Source organism: Haliotis cracherodii, unplaced genomic scaffold (genome assembly GCF_022045235.1).
Source record: "Haliotis cracherodii isolate W230 unplaced genomic scaffold, xgHalCrac1.p SCAF_7, whole genome shotgun sequence".
NCBI lineage: Eukaryota > Metazoa > Mollusca > Gastropoda > Lepetellida > Haliotidae > Haliotis > Haliotis cracherodii.
The window spans coordinates 61,060,348-61,080,397 of record NW_027266330.1 but is presented as its reverse complement, the minus strand read 5'-3'; the positions used below and the strand labels follow the sequence as shown (position 1 = coordinate 61,080,397).

The following is a 20,050-nucleotide window of genomic DNA, read 5'->3' as shown; positions in this document are numbered from 1 at the left end:
TGATGATCATGATGATTATGTTAAAAAATATGACATCCAATCAGAATGCGTGTATGACTACAAGTATTTCGGTCAAAGAATCCCTCAGAAATAATTTTTAATTTTACATGTCTTGCATTAAAAATATACCCAAGATACAGTTAAATGTGTTCAATCCTACTGGATAAATACTGTAAGTAGTGATGTGTTTTCAATAGCATCTGGAATATATATGATATATGGTGGAAGAATACGTGACTCACCACGCAACAAGTTGACAATTGTTTTAGCTACAACTGTGTGCGCTTAGATGGAGCCCAGTCGCAGACATCTTTTATCCCTGCCGTTATACAGTTGGAATATTGCAGAGTGTGGTGTATACCATACTCACTCACCCCAAATGAGAACTTCTTGTCAGGGTAAACTTTCATCCCGGAAAGACAAATAAAAACAAACACAATATACATTGTAATTTGTTGTCATTGTTGAATTTATATTTCATGCTGACAAAATACTGACAAAATGACCGATGAGGAATATAACATGCAAGTGTAACATAAATATTTGGGTAGTACCACTGAGCAGCTAATGGATATGAATGTCATATCCTTATACATGACTTTGATTATCCTCGTGGAATGGAGAACTATACAGATGCATGATGGTACTGACGGGATACAACCCGATTCCAGCTTTCAACCTAAAAAAACATGTTTTGTTTGATGTTTAACGCCGCACTTAGCAATATTCCAGCTATATGACGGCGGTCTGTAAATAATCAAGTCTGGACCAGACAATCCAGTGACTTACATCATGAGCATCGATCCACGCAATTGGGATCGATGACATGCATCAACCAAGTCAGTGAGCCTAACCACCCGATCCCGTTAGTCGCCACTTTTGACAAGCATAGTCCCCTGTTATGGCAAGCATTGGTTGCTGAAGACCTATTCTCTACCCCATATTGTCACGTGATGAAGTGATGTCTGTGCTGTGACTGTCTTGAAGTGTGTGTTAAAGAAGGAGATACAATCGTCTTCGCGAATTGCTTTTTTGAAACCGTGCATCTCACCTTGCCTTTTACGGTACGCATGGGTTGCTGAAGACCTATCCCAACCCTGGATCTTCACAGGTTCAGTGTCATTTTGATTGTGATATGCCACGATGGTTTTGATCGTTGCTCATTATTTCTGTGACAGGTTTGTTTTGTCCAGACCTCACTATGTATGTGGCTAGAATATCAGTGAGTGAGTTTGAGTGTGGACTATGGTTTTACATCTATTTTAGTAATATTCCAGGAACATCACAGTGGGAACACCAGAAATGGGCTTCATACATTGTACCCATGTGGGGAATCAAACCCAGGCCTTCGTTGTGACAAGCGAACGTTTTAACCACTAGGCTTATGGCTGGAATATTTCTGACACGGCAGGTTAGTGAGAGACTGTCATTAAATGACATTCTATCACTTCAACCCATGAAGATCTGGGTTAGAATAGGTCTTAAGCAACCCATGTTTGTCACAAAAGGCGATTATGCTTGTCGTAAGAGGCTACTAATGGGATTGGGTGGTCAGACTCACTGACTTGGTTGATGCGTCGTATCCCAATTGCGTGGATCGATGCTCATGATATTTATCTCTGGATTGTCTGGTCCAGACTCGATTATTTACAGACCGCCGTCATATAGCTGGAATATTGCTGAGTGTGGTGTTAAACAACAACAAAAATAAAATATATAAAATATATGTATATTTTGCCATACGATGAAGCTATGTACTCTCCTGCCCACAGTGAGGATCTGGGTCAGAATAGCTCTCCGGCACCACAGAGCTATCGTAGTGGCATGACTGTCATAAGTCTGTGTTAAAGTATGGGAGTTACGATCATCTTGGCTTTACGATTGCTTTGTGTAACAGGGCCCAATACCTCAAGCTTGTGACCCCTGAAGATTCCGGGGTAGAATAGGTCTTCAGCAACCCATGCTGGGTTGTCTGGTCGAGACTTGATTATTTACAGACCACCATCATATAGCTGAAAAATTGCTGAATGCGGCATTAGACATCAAACAAAAATTCAGTCAGAATCACACACCCAGATATAAAGATGTTCGGAAAACTGCCATTTTGAAAATGCTCATGCAACTAATGACATTGTTTATTGTTTCAAAATTATCAAATAATGCCTCATAGTCGCCTGATAACTTCAAGTCCACAGTCTGTCATCAATTTTTCATGGTGTATCATCATTGATATATATATCTAAATGTTGATACTGTATCAAATCAATACAATCGATGAATAGCAATACTAAATTGAAAACTCACTGCCACTGAAGTGTTGACATCTAATATCACCATGATAAGGATGAACAATGAAAATGCAGAAAATTCAATTTAAACACATAATTAAGTTCATGTTTAGCATCAAACCGATTAATTGCAGCTCTGTACAAAAAGAACAATTTCATTATATCGACATATCACACTTTTGATTTGATAAATCGAAAATACCATTTATGACAAATTTATACCTTACGTCAAACGTCATATTACTATGCAAATAGTAATTAGGACAACAGTATCTGTCAGAGATAAGAATGTATTTCTACTATAACAAAAAAAGTTAGTCATCGATCAAGGAACTCTGATGCCGTACACTGTAATGGCATGTATAATGAAAGTTACACTTGACACAACAAAATCTGAGGAAAATTCTCATCCCTGTATTGAAAAAGTCACAGTTTTCGACACTCAGCGGTTATCAAGAATCGGAGTTCCTTTCGGTAATTATTTTATTGGTTGTACTACATTCTTCTTCTTTTGTGTTTCACACAATTATATCATATTAGGGTGAAACGATGCAGCAAGGTCATGATATAATAGTATCACGATAGATAGGTCACGGTACGATACGTATCGCGATACCCATATTTACGTCAAATCGCGTGAAAACTTCTTGACTTTTAATATTTCAGAGCTGGTTCAAAAGGTAAAGCTAGCTGTAGACACATGTTCGTAGCAGCTATTTCTGTTAGCAGTTAATGAACTTGAATTGCTAATAACAACACATTTTGCAATATCTGGCAAACAAAAGCGCTAGGGAAGAGTGACTGAACGAGTAGTAAGTAAGTTATTTGAGCAAGTGTGTCGTATCGATACAGAAACTAAAAGTATTGTGCAGCAGTGCACCGATGTATCGTTTCACCCATATATATATAAATATTTATATATATGTGCCATATGGAAAATTAGAAACACTGTTGAAAGACTCCATTCGAAATATTCTTCACTACAAAACTTCTGTATGTATAAACATGATAAATGAATACTACACTTTCGATGCAGAGTTCAGATATTCACTCAGTAACCATAGTAACACTTCCAACATACTATGGTATCACCACTGTGATCATAATTCATCATAATGTATTTCTCTGTGTATCTGTTGGACTGAATGATTATTCAGACACTCAAAATCTGATGTCTTGACTGTACAGGAAATCTTGCGTGGAAAGTTTCAACTTTTCTCTTTTAGAAGCCAGGTCCATCATTTGATGGACCTAACCCCTATCACATTTAACTCACAGCATGCAGTGATTACTCCCCTCACAGAATTATGATGTTTTCCCCTTGGGTGTCAGTAGAATATGGGATTCGGTAAAGATAGTGAGTTGCACTGTGTCAGCATTAAACAGAATAGATGCTGGGTCAATAACTTCTGCAAATTTAACAGATGCCAGGGCATTAAATAGAGTGAATACGATTTCTAAATTTCACATAAAGAATGCTTCCATCAAAATCACCTGAGGAAGGAATCAATTCCAGGCCTTCTCCCTGCAAATATTCAACAAGCCATACTTTGATTGGACTGTTTCAGTTCCGATGAGAGTCTCGAGTCTCGACTTAAACAGTCTTCCATGTGACATTCGTGATTTTTTTCTTGCCACATGTTTCACATTTATTGTCCACGAGTTCAGAATCGGAAATATTCCTCTCACAGATGGAGCACCACTTTCCTTCCTTCCTCGCAGGGTTGGCGCTCGGTGGCACCAGATGAACGTTTGTATGTGCAATGAAAGCGTGATAGTTTGGAGCTACGTCTCCACACACACGACACTTATATGACCTCTCTGACCTCCCTGCCATGTGCATGTCAAGGTGACGCTTCATTTGGTATTTCTGCGGAAATGACCTTCCACACACGTTACAGGTGAATTCTTTCTTTGGTACATTCCCTTGACCGCTTCCACTAGCCATCTGACCAGTGTGGGTGAAAATATGATTCTTCAGACCGCTGAGTTTGGCGAACCGTTTCCCGCATTCTCCACAGTTGTAGGGCTTCTCACCTGTGTGTGAACGTCGGTGTTGGTTGAGGTTGCTCGCGTAGAAAAAAGCTTTGTCACAGAAATCACATTTGTGTGGCTTGTCGTCCGTGTGTAGTTTCATGTGGCGGTTGAGCTGGAACTTTTTGCCAAATGTTTTTCCGCACACTTCACAAGGGAGCTGTACTTGTATGGGTGGTGTGACGATCTGCTGGCATGCATCTATAGTCACCGTGACGGTGTGGGGTATCGGTACAGACGCCAGGGCTTCTTCCATTATGCTTGAGTTCTGAAACATTAACGTGACACAAAGTTTATTTTTTTACCACGTAGGCATATGGCTACAAGTACCGTATTTTCTTGTGTATAGTGCGCACATTTTAAATTAAAAAAACCCACAGCTGTGTAGAGGGGTGTGTGCATTATACACGGAATAATGAGTTTTGATGTTTTTTCCCCCCATAGAAAGACATTACAGTGAGCACGTAACACCAAAAATACCATGTCAACAAATCCATACTGAAGTATGTAAATTAATCACTTTAATCAAAATTTACACTGTCTGACTATAAAAAGTGTTCTTTGTATATCTGGACTTATGTTTGTGACTTATTTCATTAATTTTATTCAAATTTTTTTTATTCCTTTTAATTCTGTTTTAATTAATTTCGGTAAAATCGTGTGTGAAGCAATAGGAAGATCGCACAACTCACCGATATTAACAGCAACCACGGTCAGATTACCGCTATTGAGGCCTTTAAATGAACTTAAGTTGACAGAGAATGGATACATGTATCATAAATGCCATACTTTGACTCGTTAAAAGTCAAATTCGTTATAGATTAGTTTTTTCCAGGTAGCCAGTGGTAAAATCAAGAAGTCAAGCCAACATCGTAGGTAGCCAAAATTTGAATCTTTTATCAAATAACTCTTACATGTACAAGACATAGCACTACTCTTGGAATTGTATATCAGTGGAAACTGTACTTGAGTTTTGTTATTTGTGACTCGAACAATGATGCAATTTATGTTACTAGATTATATAGGTATATCCTTGCTTATCCAATAAAGTATCAACTAAAATAAAATACTAATTACATTAATATTTATGTATTTCAGTTCATTGTTGACTTTAGGGGGAATTATTTGAGAGTACAATTAGTAGCAGACATAATTATTTTTGTGTCAACATATGTGTAGCAATCTGATTTAGTTGCCACAAGATATTTTTCAAGGTAGTCATTTGGCTACCTCTGAATTTTAGACAGTAGACAAATTAATATTTAGGTTGCATTGGCAACCATTTTAGTCGTAACTTTGAGGACTGCTGACATTAAACCATGAGATCTTCTTTACACGTAAGGCCCCATCCACAAGCTGAGTGTAGTGCTAATACCATCTTAACTCCAATTAGTCGCCTCTTACGACAAGCGTTGTCGCCTTTAATGGCAAGCATGGGCTGCTGAAGGCCTATTCTACCCCGGATCTTCACAGGTCTTATCATTATGCAGAAGCAGATGTTTACCTATAATGCTTTACATAATTTTATTTGATACTTTCTTTTATTTTATTTTACACATAACTCTGTTTTCCCCTATCACCAATCAGGAATGTACAGATGTTTGTCAATACATTATCTTGAACCAGCATTTCAATAAATTTACACTTGGAATAGACAGAATTATTTTTAAAAATATTTTGACAGGTGAATGATTTCAAATTTTGTCAGAAAATGTGTTCCCAGCAGGGATCGAACCCACATTGTTTGATTTGCGGGCATTAACCTCAGCCCTAGGTTCCCTAAAGCAATGTCCATATTTGAAGTAATTTGACAAACCTTTGACAAGAAAAATAAATCAAGTAAAACACATTTAGATAGGTATCCTTGTTCAGGGCTCTATATTTCCAATAATACCCGTCAGCATGTATGTATTTACAAAGGTCAAGAGATTGATAAAATACTAGTATAGGACCCCAAGAAATTACGGATCTCTGTGCACATGCAATGGTGGCTGCATTAGAACGTATGCGCCGTGCAGAATGCAAGGGCCACTCACGCAGCATAAATACAGTCTACAAATACAGAGTTCTTTTTTAAAAATATTTTCCACAAGAGAATGTTTTGTCAAAGTGTACAAGTAGGATGTGTTTTAAGTTGGGGAATATGCTCGTAACTCTCCATTCCTTAAAAATAATGGGCCTTGGCTCCATTATTTTTAAGGAATGGGGTGTTTCTCTGACATTCCCCTCTACATAATGACCCTCCCCAAAAGCTGTTCATATTTTTGGTTGACTCATCCCATGTCATTTTTTTCATGACCCTTCTGAAAAGATAAATTGCAAAAGCACTTTCTAATTTATTATAAAATGTCCATTGTGTTATGACAGTCTCCCCAAATACGTACAATATTTTACCATTACTTTTTATGACCGTCCCCCGGAGACTCATATTTATGTGTGACCCTTTCCTCACTCCCCCTGACTCAACCCACCATATAAATAAATGACAGGTCCCTCATATTAATCAGGAATATGTTTTATATTTTTCAAAATAACAAGGAAATCGTCCAACTTATTATTAATAAAAGGAAAATAAAATGCTTTAAAAATATATGATAGTGTCATATGCTATTTTAGCATTCTCTATGTCGACATCGCTCTCCCCCATACATTGTCACTACCAATGCCAAAGATCTACTCGCAGAACACTCACACCTTCTAAACTATGTCACTCTACGCCGCTACGAATTCCGAGAAGCGACCTGAATATGCTAGGACCATCGCTTGAAACAACCAAATTATCAATATTTACAACACAAAAGGACTTGAAAATTAAACAAACGATGACTCTGACTAACAAAGGAGCTTACTCTATGTTCTGGATATCGTCTGATAACCCCCAATGTGGTCTGCGGGCTGTTATGTGTATTTGACCTGACTACAGTTGTGTCCCATCCGCCATTTTACTTCGCGACACGACAGCCCGGATTATGTCGGGCAAAACTCCGAGATAACTAAGGGAGGTAACTGCTACCGCAAATCGGAAAGAAGAACGGAAGAGTTCAAACCATCCGAAAAACGCGAGTATTTATGAATAAATGATTCAATGAATAGACGTTCTATGAAAATAAGCCAATGTTTAAATAAATTGATTAGAAAATAAGCGATACAACCATGCGGTAAAGGAATAAATGATTGTAAGCTAACAATTTTTAAGAGTACTTGAATTACTCTTAATCTGTGAATGTGTGATCGGTTAAATTGGTTGGTTGGTTTGTTGTTTTACGCCGCACTCGGCAATATTCCAGCTATATGACGGCGGTCTGTAAATAATCGAGTCTGGACCAGTGATTAATATCGTGAGCATCGATCCACGCAATTGGGAAACGATGACATGCATCAACCAAGTCAGCGAGCCTGACCACCCGATCCCGTTAGTCGCCTCTGACGACAAGCATAGTCGCCTTTTACGGTAAGCATGGTTTGCTGAAGACCTATTCTACCCCGGATCTTCACGGAATGTGTGATCGGAACGTAATGGTATAACAACAATAATAATAATAATGCTGACGATGATGACGAATTTCCAAGATATTCTCACAATTCTTACGTGGATTAGGGTACCTGTACCTTTTCTCCCAATATCGACTGTCATGTCTCTCCCACCTTTGGATGCGATCGTTGAGGCATCGCGTTTATCTTGGTGTCCCCCGTTGTGATATTGATGGAATATTGCTAAAAGCGGCGGAAAACCATACTCACTCTTTAAGGATGTAAGTACAAAGTACCTGCTTTCAAAATATTTACCCGTATTTAAAAAAATGATGACTCCCTGAACAGAATCCGTCCGCGGCAATGTCGGACAAGTCAAATTTTATGAACAAGCGGGATTAAATTTGGTAATTCCCGCAATATTCTCACAATGAGGTGTAATATTTCAACTGAATTATTACATAAAGGGTGCGTAAATATTTGAAGTAAAGTACAGTTTGATCTGCAATTTTGGTAACAATTAATATTTCTACCAAAATGATATTTACTTTACTGTATCAATTTAATCATGTCATGAAATGAACAAAAACCCAACTGATTAATGTCCAGTAAATGTTCAATCTACATGTGATCTTAATATAATTTACAGAAACAGATAACTCTTTAACAGTTTGTATTCAAATATTTCAAATGCATAAATTGATATTGACATTACTAAAAACTTAAAGTATAAACAGAATTAGTTTTAATTCCCATGCGTATTGCAATCATAACTCATTTATTCCCTTTGTTTAATTGTGAAACCCATCTGGTTTTATGTCCACAAACATGTTTTGAAACTTTTGCCATGTATTATTGATTATTAATCATATCAATTTATATGTAAGAATATAGTTGTGCTTACTGTGTCATTTTGCAATAATTATATTGTTATTATGTAATATTTTACTATTGTTAACAATCTTTAGAACTTTAGTTTATTTCAATCAAGTCAAGTGGTTTGATTATTTTGATATTTTTTTTATAATTCAATCAAAACGAAAAAAAATAAAAATATAAATACATAGAAGAAATTTGTTTCCTTGTCAAATAACGATGATAGCATGAATTTATCTCATGCTCCTTGTATAGCATGCTCCTTGTGAAAATTCATTCCATTTCTTCTTCGAATGTACCTTATATGATGATTTTAGGGATACATTACTGACAGCTATAGATAATCTTGGAGGACAAAAAAACTCTACATAGTATTCTTTTTGGTGATCCAAACTTAGATGTTTTCCTGAATACAAAAATATTCTTGTCTGTACACAAATTTATAGAAACGACTAACAGATTCAGTAGCTAGAATATTATTGTTTCCAAACTGTTAATCATTAATATTGTTAAATCTATATTCAACACTAAAATGTATAATACCGTATTCGACGTAATAAGCGCCCAGAGCGCGCTCAAAATAAAAAATAGGGGGCTCTGATTGGAATATTATTTTCGTGAAAAAAAAAACAGAGTTGAAAGATAAATTTTGTGGTTCATGCTGACAGCCTGAAATGTTTATGTACGTCAGATATATTATTCTAGAATTTAATTGCCCATAATTAAGGGTGCATATAACACGAGTGCCTATTGTACGCGAATGAATAAGTCTTGTGAACATTGATCAGTCGGAAGGGGTGCTAATTAGGATTGTTCACTAGTCAATATATTAGCAAATACCGCCGTGGGCGCTTATTAGAGTGGGGCGCTTATTACGTCGAATACGGTATTCGGATAAGTATGAGATGCACACTGTCTTCAGTTTCCCGCACATTGTACATATCCTTCATATGAGCACTGTATATATATTGTGCACTATGTTTCCACACTGTGAAGCTTCAACTGTAAATTGTTCATTTTCATTATGCAATATTATGTATAACTGTATATAGGGAGAAGGCGGTAATAAGTGCTGCCCTTGTGCCCAATCCCTTTGACTTTTTGGACAATAAAATAGGTTTAATAATATCTCATCTTGTGATCTGACAAAGTTAATATTTTCAAGTCAAGATATCAACTTTAGTAAACCACATGAAGAGATAAACATTGCATTTGACAAAATAAATTCAAGTCTTATACTTATAAAACCATAGTGTCAGTGAGGCAGACTGACTGTAGGTGTGACAAAACGTGATATTTCACCTGATTTTAATAAAAATCTTATTTATTTCACTCTAGCGAAAGTATGTTTTCAGCATGGTCAGACGAAACATAGTATTTCATGATTAAATACATACTGGTAATACAAATATCAAAACGTGTTTCATTAAAACAAGAGTGAATTTCTGTGTGACATTGATATAAAGAGCTGTAGTACACTGTCATTAAATTGATGCATCTGTTGAGTTTACTGTTTACACAGAAAATACTGTTTGAGTTTTAGACATATCAGATGAATTGATGCCTTCAAGATTGTTCTAAAGTAGCATGTAATGTTACACACTGTGATTAATTTTCCTTAAACTTCTCTATTTCAGAAGATTTTTTTTTCTAAATAAGCAATATTTTGAGAGAAGGTGAATAAACATTGTTATTGAAGTAGGAATATTATTACAATATTATTGACTTATTCATTTCAGGCCAGCGAGTCAACACAATGAAGTACTAGTATCGGGGTGACGGATGTCTGGAGGAGCTTTCTGCTGACAGTAACACAATAGTTACAATGTGCTTCCTGTCACATTTCACTTAAATAGGACGAGGAAGTGAAAAACGTTATTCACTCACAAAACAACATGGCCAATATTTATCAGACACTAAAAAAGCACATGGTACCATTTGTTTACAAGCAAGAAAATTATTTTCTCCTGGAATTTAATTAGGTGCTTTTGACTGACAAAGACACCCAGTCCATGTTAAGTTTTGAAAACTTACATTGTGAGAAATAAAGATATGAAAATTTTGGTTTGTTTTTCTTTGTTAAATATGAGAAATCCAGATTGTTCCATCAACATAATTTGTACCGATACATATATTTTCAAGAAGTTGATAGTTGTATCAATTCTTATATTTCTTCAATTTCATGCATTATTTATATTTATCAATTTTTAGTTTCCTTTTAACTTAATTTAAACAGTTCACACATTATTACTTTTGTCGTGCACGGTGAAATCTCAATCGGCAATAATCAGTTAAGTAAGTGATGTTTGAAGAACAAGTAAAGTATCATCTGTCATTGTACACACTGAATAGAGTTATCGCCCCTTCTGAATATTTATTTTGACACACGAATTATTTTCATAATTAACATTGTGATATGTTAAAATGAAAATCATAGCAGAAAAAGTGTCTTTTGTCAACTGGACTCATGGCAAAACGATAGCGCGTTGTGCAGCAAACACCACTATGAAACGTGAAACAAGTGAGAAGAATTAAGCTCTGCCACCGTACGATATAACATATAATTCATTCATTCACTGCTACCACCACAAACCACCCCCTCCCTAGATTCATGATGTCAATCACTGTTCATGTAACTACAGTCTGGTCCAGAATCGCTTATCTACAGACCGCTGTTATATACCAGGAATTGTGCCGAGTGCGACGTTAAACAACACAGACACGAAACAGCATGTAAACAGTGCAGTCTGGATCAGAACAAAACAGTGACTGGAGGCAACGATCTATCCATCATAGTACCATGACATGGAGTCAGACAAGCCACAGATCCCTCACAACCCTCACTCACTCACAATCAACACACACACTTTCCCGGGGGCACGGGTGGCCCAGTCGTCTAAGGCGCCGCGATTCGCTGTGCAGAGTTGCGTCCCTTAGGCACGCCAGAAACCTATGATTGTGGGTTCGAATCCTGGTTCGCCTCGATTATGTTTCTAGGTTTGTCAGCACCATACCCGTGCTCGTGGGTTTCACCGAAGTGGTAAACGTCTGAGACCTGCATCACTTCGGGCTTTCCTCCCACATTAAGCTGACACGCCGTGATATAACTTGAATACTGTTAAAAGCGGCGTTAAACCAAACTCACTCACTCACTCACTCACACACCTTCCCTCTATATGTGACCGCGCTGGAAAGAAGATAGTAAAATAATTATTATTTTAATAATCAAGCTTAAACTGTTCTCTACATTAAGAAAACTGAGTTTTATCAGTATGTTAGATATAAAACACGCACCAGCGTAAACAACGGATATGTGATTAAAGACATTTCCCAAAAAAGCACGATTCATTTCAACAAGGAAGTCTAATGTGAACAATGAATCTGCGTCAGCGGGAATAGATAGTGTGACACTGACCATCACAAACATGTACTAGAAGATACAGGACCTTGTCAGGAGCAAGATATTAAAGTAAGTATACAAAACTCTTACATTTTATCAAATATTATATAATATAAGACAACCAGTGACGAATTTCATTAACAGTAACTAAATAGAGATCGGCAGAAAGCCAACCCTTTCCGTGATATTTCGATGAGTCTCGTTAAGCACAGCGTTTGGAGCCATTTCGAGTAAACAATACTTCGAGACAAACGGAAGGGTGATACTATGGTGCTGATAAGGAATCGTTAAATACCACAAAGTGAAATCGAGTTAACGGTGTTTCAATGTACAATATACCAGCATGGCCAAGCAACACACGAGGGACTAACCAGTGCCAGTACCAGACCATCGAGTTTTTGTGCTTTTTGTGATATGATCCGAATACAATTTCCATATGATAACCTAATTACAGTGGCACAGTGAATTCTTAGCAAATCATCTCTACCTAGTTTGATAGCATGTCATAGAAGATGAGGCAACGACAAGACCGTGTATAACAGCGCATGCACAGTCATAGCACTATGTCATGTAAGGATGTTTATATGATAATGCATTCGTGTTTCTAGACATCGAAGATGTTTGTTTGTCAATATTACCATCATGATACTGATGTGACAGAGTCCACAGTAAATGTGTGTTTAGATCCTTAACACGAGCCTCAACACATTCATTGTCCCATAATTTTGACATGTTTAGGTCTAAACGTGTTTACGATTGTGTTTAATAGCTAAACGTGTTTAGGGGCTTAATGAAGGTAAGATCCGCACACACACACACACACACACACACACACACACACACACACACACACACACACACATGCATTGATGCCAAATATATCTACACGAGTTGATAAAAGTGGAAAAATTCCGAGGCTTGCCGAGGATTTTTGCAACTTTTATCAACGATCCAGAAGTAAGGGGATGGTAACTAACTAAAATTGAGAGTCTGTCGTAGTATTCAGATAATATTATACGTTCATTGTCAACTTCCGTTTCCTGTATGAGAAACACAGCAACAACACAATTTTCAACACAACACTGTTTAAACATCGGTTGGCTACGAATCTGCAACCTTTTGGTATGTGGTCCTTCGCGCCACCACCTGTGCTACGGAGACTGTTGTCGTCACAAGTGTCAATTTTCTTTGTCACCATTAACCTAGCGTGGTTTATTTTTACGTTTTTATGTTAATATTGTACAAAGCCTCGGTGGGATTTGTGTTATACAAGTGCCTGTAAATCTGATTTCCACATCTAATTTCATTATATATTAACATCTTATCCATATTTGACATATTGCCTAATGATATGCATTTTATTTAAACATGCTTTACTTTTAAATATGTTTGAACTTGTTTAAATTCAAAACATGTTTAGATTGTGGGGATGATGTGTTTAGATGGCGTTTAGGCTGTGCGACGATTGCTCATTTGATATGTTTGAGCCAAAACGTGTTAGGATGCAACACACCAAATGTGTATTCCGTTTTGCATTTAAATACATTCCTGTACATGTTTATATCTGATCAGGTTTTGTATGTGTTTACATCCTTTACAGTGCATTCAGGGTTCGATTTTAATTGATTTCGATTGTGTCTGGACGAAGTTCCAAACTACTCATAGGCATCATGAGTATGGGTTAAATGTTAAAGGTATCAGTAAACACATATAAAAAGCCACAATAATTGGCGAACATGTATGTGCATAAGTGTGCGTGTCGTTAGCATTTAGTATTTTGGCATGAAACAGTCCAGTCATCTTGATCATGTTTGAAAAACGTTAAGGGTACGACACAATCGATACTCAGGATATATTTATTTAGATCCTAGCGCTTCAGCTCAGACACAATTCGTCAGGAAATATCAATCGCAACAATATGTTCTTGTTAACGCGGTATTGTAATTGTTCCGTAATTTTATGACAGTCACGTACAGCAACGCATTATCAGAAAGTGCTCGCCCGTGAATGGATTGATTCTACTGCAAGTATATATTCTAATCATTTGAGTTTTAACTTCAGAATGTGGCATTTCCATTGGGCTTTGGTTTTTGTGCTACCCTTCTTTTCAATCTCTCTCCTCAGGCTATGGCAAGTGCTGCTTTCCTCTTCAGGCTATGGCAAGTGCTGCTTTCCTCTTCAGGCTATGGCAAGTGCTGCTTTCCTCTTCAGGCTATGGCAAGTGCTGCTTTCCTGTTATCATTTCTTGTACTTCCGGTCATGCGCGAAGGTAACTATTTACGTTGACGTTTAACAGGAACTGTTATTTTGTACAGTTACATATGCCGATATGGTATTGTGTTCAGTGGGCAAAATATATCTGTATTGTCTCTAACAATTTGAACACATTAGTAAATCAAACGCACATAACGGATGTCCCCGGGAATAACCGTCTTTACGTCCAATCGTCATAGATACAGGGTTTTAGATCCATTAGCATGCAGTTATGATGCCTTTACCACCTTTACCATAATTACCTTCAGAAAACAGTAAATGCGAGGTGTGCCACTCTTCCTATGGAGGCATCACTATTTGCTTTAAGATCACGATTTTATCCATACAAAAGTATGGTAAACATATCTAAACAAGTTAAATTCTAATATCAATATTGCTTAATTTTCACACACGAAATCTTTAGAGTACATTTTGCAGCTGAGCAGTTAGTTTACGAGGCTGTCTATCGTAACAGACTACACAGAGACCTATATGTCGCTATTGGATATGAATACTTGTAAGATTGTAAGAACACAGACCTTCAGTCACATTTGTATTCACATTTAAGTAAAAGTCACCTTCTGCATATTACGCACTTGAGTTTTACACCAGTTTCAGCAATATTCCATTAAGTACGAGTTTTACACCGTTTTTAGCAATATTCCATTAAGTACGTGTTTTACGCCGTTTTTAGCAATATTCCATTAAGTATGTGTTTTACGCCGTTTTTAGCAATATTCCATTAAGTATGTGTTTTACGCCGTTTTTAGCAATATTCCATTAAGTATGTGTTTTACGCCGTTTTTAGCAATATTCCATTAAGTATGTGTTTTACGCCGTTTTTAGCAATATTCCATTTTGTATGTGTTTTACGCCGTTTTTAGCAATATTTCATTTTGTATGTGTTTGACGCCGTTTTTAGCAATATTCAATCAAGTATGTGTTTGACGCCGTTTTTAGGAATATTCCATTTTGTATGTGTTTTACGCCGTTTTTAGCAATATTCCATTTTGTATGTGTCTGACCCCGTTTTTAGGAATATTCCATTAAGTATGTGTTTTACGCCGTGTTTAGCAATATTCCATTAAGTATGTGTTTTACGCCGTGTTTAGCAATATTCCATTAAGTATGTGTTTGACGCCGTTTTTAGTAATATTCCATTTTGTATGTGTTTGACGCCGTTTTTAGCAATATTCCATTTTGTATGTGTTTGACGCCGTTTTTAGCAATATCGCATCAATCGGATGAGTGGAGTGAGGAGAAACACCAGAAACAGCGTTACCCAAACCCGAAACTTTGATGTGACGAGCCAACGCTCTACCCGCGAGGCTACCCCTGCCCATACTGTGTATTGCATAATCATCTGCTACGGATAGCTGTTTTTTTTATAATGACAGAATATACAGAATATGAATTCATAATGCCACAGTAATGAATATGAATACGAAATAATCCTTTATTTCAATATCCTAATAACGAACCCACTCTCCTCCTCCAGGTCAACGCATAACCCTTAACCTGACAGGGTCGGCCTCTTCAGCAACCGTTGGACGTCCATTCACCTTCACCTGCTACGTGTCAAATGAGTACAGGCTCCGCTCTGGGATATTAATCTGGACACGACAGTTGCATAACGTAACACAGAATTACTTTATGAGAATGAACATTTTCAATTTAACCGAAGTGAACTGCAGGGACATCGAGTCTTCCATCCATAATGTAACTTGTCCAAGAAATGGTATTTACACTCTGACAATTCCTGACGTTGACTTTGACACGGATCAGAACACGAACTGGACATGTAACTTCATCGGTGTGAGAAGCAACATTATAGCTCTTGATGTCAATGGTGAGAAATGTAAATATTTTCAAGGTAACATGTACCTAGTTTGGGGGTGCAGGTAGGAAAAATATGTCCCCCAGTAAACACAAGTAAAAGATTATTGTCTCAGATTTTACTCTCAATAACATATTCAAGTCTTTGAAAGGCATTTAGAAGTGATACACATAAAGAAGAGAATTTATGGATATCAACTTCTTTATTATGAGGAACACAACGTTTCGGAGTACTGTAAACAGCTTTATTTCTGCGCCGTTAAAATATTGCGAATACCACACCAAAGACAATACTGCGACGAGATATTTTTGCGAGTTGCCGTTTTGAGATGACACCTCGATTACCAAACAATAGACAGCTTCTCTCCGAAGCTAGTTTATCTGAGTTGGCCGGAAAGTTGACCAGTGTCATGAAACCGATTCACGCAAGATGGCTTGTTTCCTGTGTGGACAAAATTGCAAAGGACACTGACGCAATCAAGCGAGGTTGGAAGAAGGCAGGATTACTGTGAGGCAACAGTGACACTAATTGGTCTGTTTACACTGTCATTTGTGATGTATTGTGTGACCATTCTGCATTCATTTGTCTTTTTAACTTATTGAGTAACTTGTGGTTCTGGTTGATGATTTCAACATTTGATGACGTGTTGCAATGAATAAAATATGTATCTATTATTTATACTTATTTTTGCGTTATTATTTTTTGCGATTGAGTGTCGTTCGCAAAACTCGCAATAATAAAACGGTCGCAAAAAATTCCCTGTTTACAGTAGATGCTTATTCCTTCATCAGGTGAATGAAGGAGTAAGCATATACTCCGAAACGTTGTTTTTCTCATGATAATTAAAGAAGTTGATATCCATACATTCTCTTCCCCAATTATATATTGTTTAAAAACTGTACTAAAAGTGAGTTAGTCGGCAAAAGGATAATTGTTGGTCCTTCCGTTCAGAAAAAAGAATTAATATGTTTAGAGGTAAGGACAGAAAAGTATCTGTCACTTAACAATACCCCGTCAGAATATTAAATGACTTCTTCCGTATGTGTGACAGTTTGAGCTGGTCGTTTGAATCGTTCGCCGTGTAAAATACCTTTATATGGTGTACCGCGTCGTCACAGTGAGTGAGTGAGTTGGCTTTAACGCCACATTGAACAGTATTCCAGTTATATAACGGCGTGTCAGCTTAATGTGGGAGGAAACCCGAAATGTTGCAGGTCTCAGACGTCTACCGCTTTTGTTAAACCCATGAGCACGGGTACTGTGCTAACCTTGAAACACATTCGGGGCGAACCGGGATTCGAACGCACGATCATGGGTTTCTCGAGTGCCCAGGGGACGCAACTCAGCACAGCGAATTGAGGTGCCTCAGACGACTGAGCCACCCGTGCCTCCCTCGCCGTCATATGGCTGTGATATTGCTGAAAGCGGCATGGGAGCCAACAAACACTGTGCTAGTGTGTGTGATTCGACTTGATGTAGGTAATGTGTGTATAATTAAAATCATCGTACCATTATATTCATCAGTTCCACTAGAAAGCATCACACTTCTCAAGTCAACACCACGAGTTAAACACGTCACTGAAGGCGACAGCATAACTTTTGAGTGTGAAACAAGCCCGACGAAACCACCTTCAACAATAACATGGATGGTTGCCGAGACGGCCATGACAACCGGTGTGACGTCATGGTCACGCAATAACCAAGGTCTTACTACCACCAGAAGTCGGCTTACAAGAACGGTAACATCAGAAATTCACATGAAGGACATACGATGTGACGGAAGCTACACCGAAACGAATTTGACGCTCACATCGAAGATGATACAACTTGCTGTGGATGGTATGAATTAGAATATATGTACATTTACAATCAATAACGACCGCCTCCGTGTTCTAGTGGTAGAACATCCCCCCGGAGAGCGGAAGGTCCGGGGTTTGATCCCCTGCCACGTCTAACCATTATACGGTAAAAGATGGTATTTGTTGTTACCCTGTCTGGCGCTCGGCATTAAGGGGCTAAAACAAGGACTGGTCGGCTCGGAGTCAGTATACTGTGTCTGAATGGGGTATTCATGTTAAGCTGCAGCAGGGTATCTCATCGGTCGGGACTAGCACCCCACCCCCCGCACCAACCCACCCCCACCCCCCATGCTGGCTTTGTTAGTAGATCATTATAATCGCCTTCCTTATGGACCTACCTTGTAGAGAGAGGAGGGTGATGTTGAGAGGGGAGGCTGTTATAGAGTGTGTGTGTGTGTGTGTGTGTGTGTGTGGAGAGGGGAGGGTGATGTTGAGAGGGGAGGCTGTTATAGAGTGTGTGTGTGTGGGAGTGTGTGTGTGTGGAGAGGGGAGGGTGATGTTGAGAGGGGAGGCTGTTATAGAGTCGGGGGTGGGGGGTGGGGAGGGGAAGGTGTGTGGAGAGGGGAGGCTGTTATAGAGTCGGGGGTGGGGTGTGTGTGGTGTGGAGAGGGGAGGGTGATGTTGAGAGGGGAGGCTGTTATAGAGTCGGGGGTGGGGGGTGGGGAGGGGAGGGTGATGTTGAGAGGGTAGGCTGTTATAGAGTCGAGGGGGGGGGGGGTGGTGTGGAGAGGGGAGGGTGTGTGGATAGGGGAGGTTGGTGTTGAGAGGGGAGGGTGTGTGGAGAGGGGGGTGGTGGTGTGGAGAGGGGAGGGTGTGTGGAGAGGGGAGGCTGTTACAGAGTCGGGGGGTGGGGGGTGGGGAGGGGAAGGTGTGTGGAGAGGGGATGGTAGTGTTGAGAGGGATTGTGGTGTAGAGTGGGAGGGTGGTGTGGAGTGGGGAGGTGTGATGTAGAGTGGGGCGTGATGGGTGCTAGGATGTTTTGAAACGATAATTGTCTAGGATAATTTTGTTTATTGATATGAAGCAAACATTATTTAGAACAGACCTATTATGTTCAACAAAGAAACAGTATTATACACATATTAACTTAACAGATGTATGTTTCTGTAGGGGATACATTTGGTGCTGGTGTTGGCTTTGGGATGGCATGTCTGGTTCCCTTTATCGTAGCGGCGGCTGTCTACATCGTATGCAGCAGAAGACGCCAAACATTGAAGGGTGGGTTGTATTCCATTACTGTGAAGACATTATTGATGTTAGCTTCATCGACAGCTGTCATGTTCAATCAAAGTCAAACGTACATACGAACAACATGAAGTATCATAATTGCAAAACATTCTCATTAACGTTGTGAACAACAAGATATCGAATATACACGAAATACACTATATATACTGCATATATAATCGCATGGAGCTGTAACGAGCTAACAACTTTTATAAAAAACCTTTTATGATAAATATATCTCTTTGGCAGATGCAGATAACAAGCAAGCCACGGAAATGACATTGTGAGTATTTAAAGTACAGCTTCACGATATTGATAATCAAGGTACTTTTCCGGATATAAAAGTGTGTTCATGCATATAGCTGCAAACTAGTGATACTGCGACTTCCGTTACAGGAACAGAACAGCGCAACCCTCTGGTAAGACTTGAAGTTTAGTCTTATTATTAAAACAACTTGCATGTTTTGTTGATTCAGAATATTAATACATGTCAGTGTGTAATGTTGTAAGGATGTTATTCTACAAACTGAGAATACCTTTGACTTGGCATGTTGATGCCTAAGGCATTATTCAATGGCAACTTTTGTTTACTGTATCTACATTGGGTTCTATATCCTTACATTTTTTATTTTTTACAGAAGTCGTTATTATCATTTGGCCAAGATATACTTCACTCGCGTAGAGTGGTCAATTTGAATTTTTATGAGATTTTGTTAACAAAACTTTCACTATCATATTGCTTTATTGTGACTCTGAGGTTTTATTTAGACATATGCATGGTTCGCTGGATGTGCTGGATGTCCTC

The 20,050-nt window shown here is 38.3% G+C and overlaps 1 protein-coding gene across 1 annotated transcript; it reads right to left on the bottom strand.

The window, feature by feature from the left end:
• Positions 1–509: 509 nt before the first annotated feature.
• On the bottom strand, positions 510–7,262 carry LOC139447339 (zinc finger protein 155-like). Its single transcript, XM_071228642.1, has 2 exons — positions 7,172–7,262; positions 510–4,590 (listed from the first exon to the last, which is right to left on the bottom strand). Exon 2 carries the CDS (start codon positions 4,576–4,578, stop codon positions 3,883–3,885), a length of 696 nt encoding a protein of 231 aa, XP_071084743.1. The 5' UTR covers positions 4,579–4,590; positions 7,172–7,262; the 3' UTR covers positions 510–3,882.
• Positions 7,263–20,050: the final 12,788 nt, after the last annotated feature.

Excerpts from the sequence above, each read along its gene's own strand:
- LOC139447339 (XM_071228642.1), bottom strand. The coding sequence starts at position 4,578 with ATGGAAGAAGCCCTGGCGTCTGTACCGATACCCCACACCGTCACGGTG.